This window comes from Chrysochloris asiatica, unplaced genomic scaffold (genome assembly GCF_000296735.1).
Source record: "Chrysochloris asiatica unplaced genomic scaffold, ChrAsi1.0 scaffold00056, whole genome shotgun sequence".
Taxonomy (NCBI): Eukaryota; Metazoa; Chordata; class Mammalia; order Afrosoricida; family Chrysochloridae; genus Chrysochloris; species Chrysochloris asiatica.
The window spans coordinates 1,687,045-1,689,022 of NW_006408574.1; the positions used below are offsets into that span (position 1 = coordinate 1,687,045).

The 1,978-nt window shown below is 63.5% G+C and overlaps 1 protein-coding gene across 1 annotated transcript in view; it reads left to right on the plus strand.

Annotated features, from left to right (window-relative positions):
• Positions 1–474: 474 nt before the first annotated feature.
• Positions 475–1,978, plus strand: part of KCNT1 (potassium channel, subfamily T, member 1) — a 72,131-nt gene continuing 70,627 nt past the window's right edge. Inside the window, exon 1 of the mRNA XM_006863686.1 lies at positions 475–590. Coding sequence (XP_006863748.1) covers positions 478–590 — 113 coding nt within the window. The 5' untranslated portion in view covers positions 475–477. The remainder of the gene's footprint in view (positions 591–1,978) is intronic.

Below are 1,978 nucleotides of genomic sequence, written 5' to 3' on the forward strand. Positions count from 1 at the left end.
TGGTGTCTTGGGGAGGAGCAAACAGAGCCAAGGTGAGGTCTGGAGACAGCACGGTCCTTAACTGGCGGTTGCGCTCCACCACCACCTCCCCGCACCGTGCAGGGCAAAAAATTCCCACCTGTTTTCGGGATTACGAGCAGCCCCGAGCGCCGTGATGGAACCTGGTCACCCGGCTACAGTGGTTATGGTGTCTGCTGCCTCAAGGTGCGCACTCCGACCTAGGCAAATCCCGCCAGAGCCGGACGCTGCCGCGGTTCTCCGAGCTACCGGTAGGGGGCGCTCCCGGACAGGCGCCGGAGCTTGATCCAGGATTTGGTTTTTCTTTCTCAATCGGAGGGAGAAAAATCTGAAGGGTCTGGCCGGGAAAAGCAAGGAAAGAAGTCGCCAGTTGCTCCTTCCTTGGTTCCAGGTCCCGAGCTGCCGCGGACCCCAGCGCGCAAACCCAAGGAGCGCGCCGCGGACCGGAACCCCAGCCCCATGCCGCTCCCCGACGGGGCGCGCAGCCCGGGGGGCATCTGCATCTACGGGGCGCTCGGTACCGGCTACACTAATCGGACCTTCGAGTTCGACGACGGCCAACGTGCCTCCAGGTACGGTTGATGGCGCCCTACCCCACTTCAGGGAGGTCCTATCTGGGCTAGCCTACCCCCCCAGCACCACCAGCCCCCTGTCTAGGAACCCCGCTCCCAGAACCCCCGCCCCGCCTCCCGTGTCTCCGTGCCCCAGTGAACCCGGACCATAGGATCTCAGCTTACCAAGGTTGCCCGCCCCCTTCTGCCCGGAGCGCCCTCCAGATCACTGTGAAGGCACGGGGTGCCCGATTAAGGTGGAAATGAGAAGGGCACTCACGTACTGGTCAGCAGGTCCCCAGGCCGCGCGGGGCAGGAGTGGGTCAGTCAATGCCCTAGGCAAAGGTGGCGCTGAGCGCGGCCATTTTTAGATGCCGGGCGCCGAGCATCTCCCCAGCGTCGGGGGAGGTGCGGTCCCGCGGGAGGAAGTGGCGGCGCCGACGCCCGGGTCACCCCGTCCAGAGAGGGCACTGCCTAGGCCTCTGACCACCAGCTCCCGGGGGCTGCCTGGGATACTCTGGCTGGCAGAGCCAAGTGGCACACAGGGTTTTCGGGCCCCTCTACAGCAACGGGCTCCCAAGACCCCCTCCCCAGGCAAAACTTCAGCTGTAGCAGAGGAAGCCCATTCGGGGTTGGGGTACAGGTGAGTTTCCCCGTATGAAACGTGAGTAGTTGGAGCGTGATCTCTAAGGGTCATTTCTAGTAAGGGGACCAGACACAGGAAATGAGGTCTGTGGGTCATACATGGGGGGAGGGGTATGACCTAGAAGGGGCTTCCGTGGGGGGTGGGATGACTTGGCTAGGGAGCACATGTCACTCCTGGAGAGAAACTGAGTCAATCCCATAAAGTGAGCAGAGGCTAATCCACCCCTCCTGCCAGGCTGTCTGGAGGGGTCCCCTAGGTTATGGGGTCTGGTATGGAGTCAAGGACCCCCACTTCCATCCCCTCCACCCACCTCAGCCTCCTCCACTACCCCCTCCAGAAATCCCTCTTGGCCACCTCCTCCGGTTGGCTGGATGCTTCAGGCCCGGGGCAGGCATCTTGGTCTGCCCCACCCTCAGGCCCTGCCTGCCTGCCATGTTCTCCAATTGTCCACAAGTGACCCTGGTCCCTGCAGACATCAGTGTTACACTGGGGGGGACCAAGTGTTCTCCAGATTTCTGGAAGCAGAATTAGAGGAGGGGTCTGGGTGATGAGGGCCCCCAGGGAAGGTCAGGGGGTGAGGACCCCCCAGGGAAGGTTAGGGGGTGAGGACCCCCCAGGGAAGGTCAGGGGGTGAGGGGCCCCAGGGAAGGTCAGTGGTGAGGGCCCCCCAGGGAAGGTCAGTGGTGAGGGCCCCCCAGGGAAGGTCAGAGGGTGAGGGCCCCCCAGGGAAGGTCAGGGGGTGAGGGCCCCCCAGGGAAGGTCA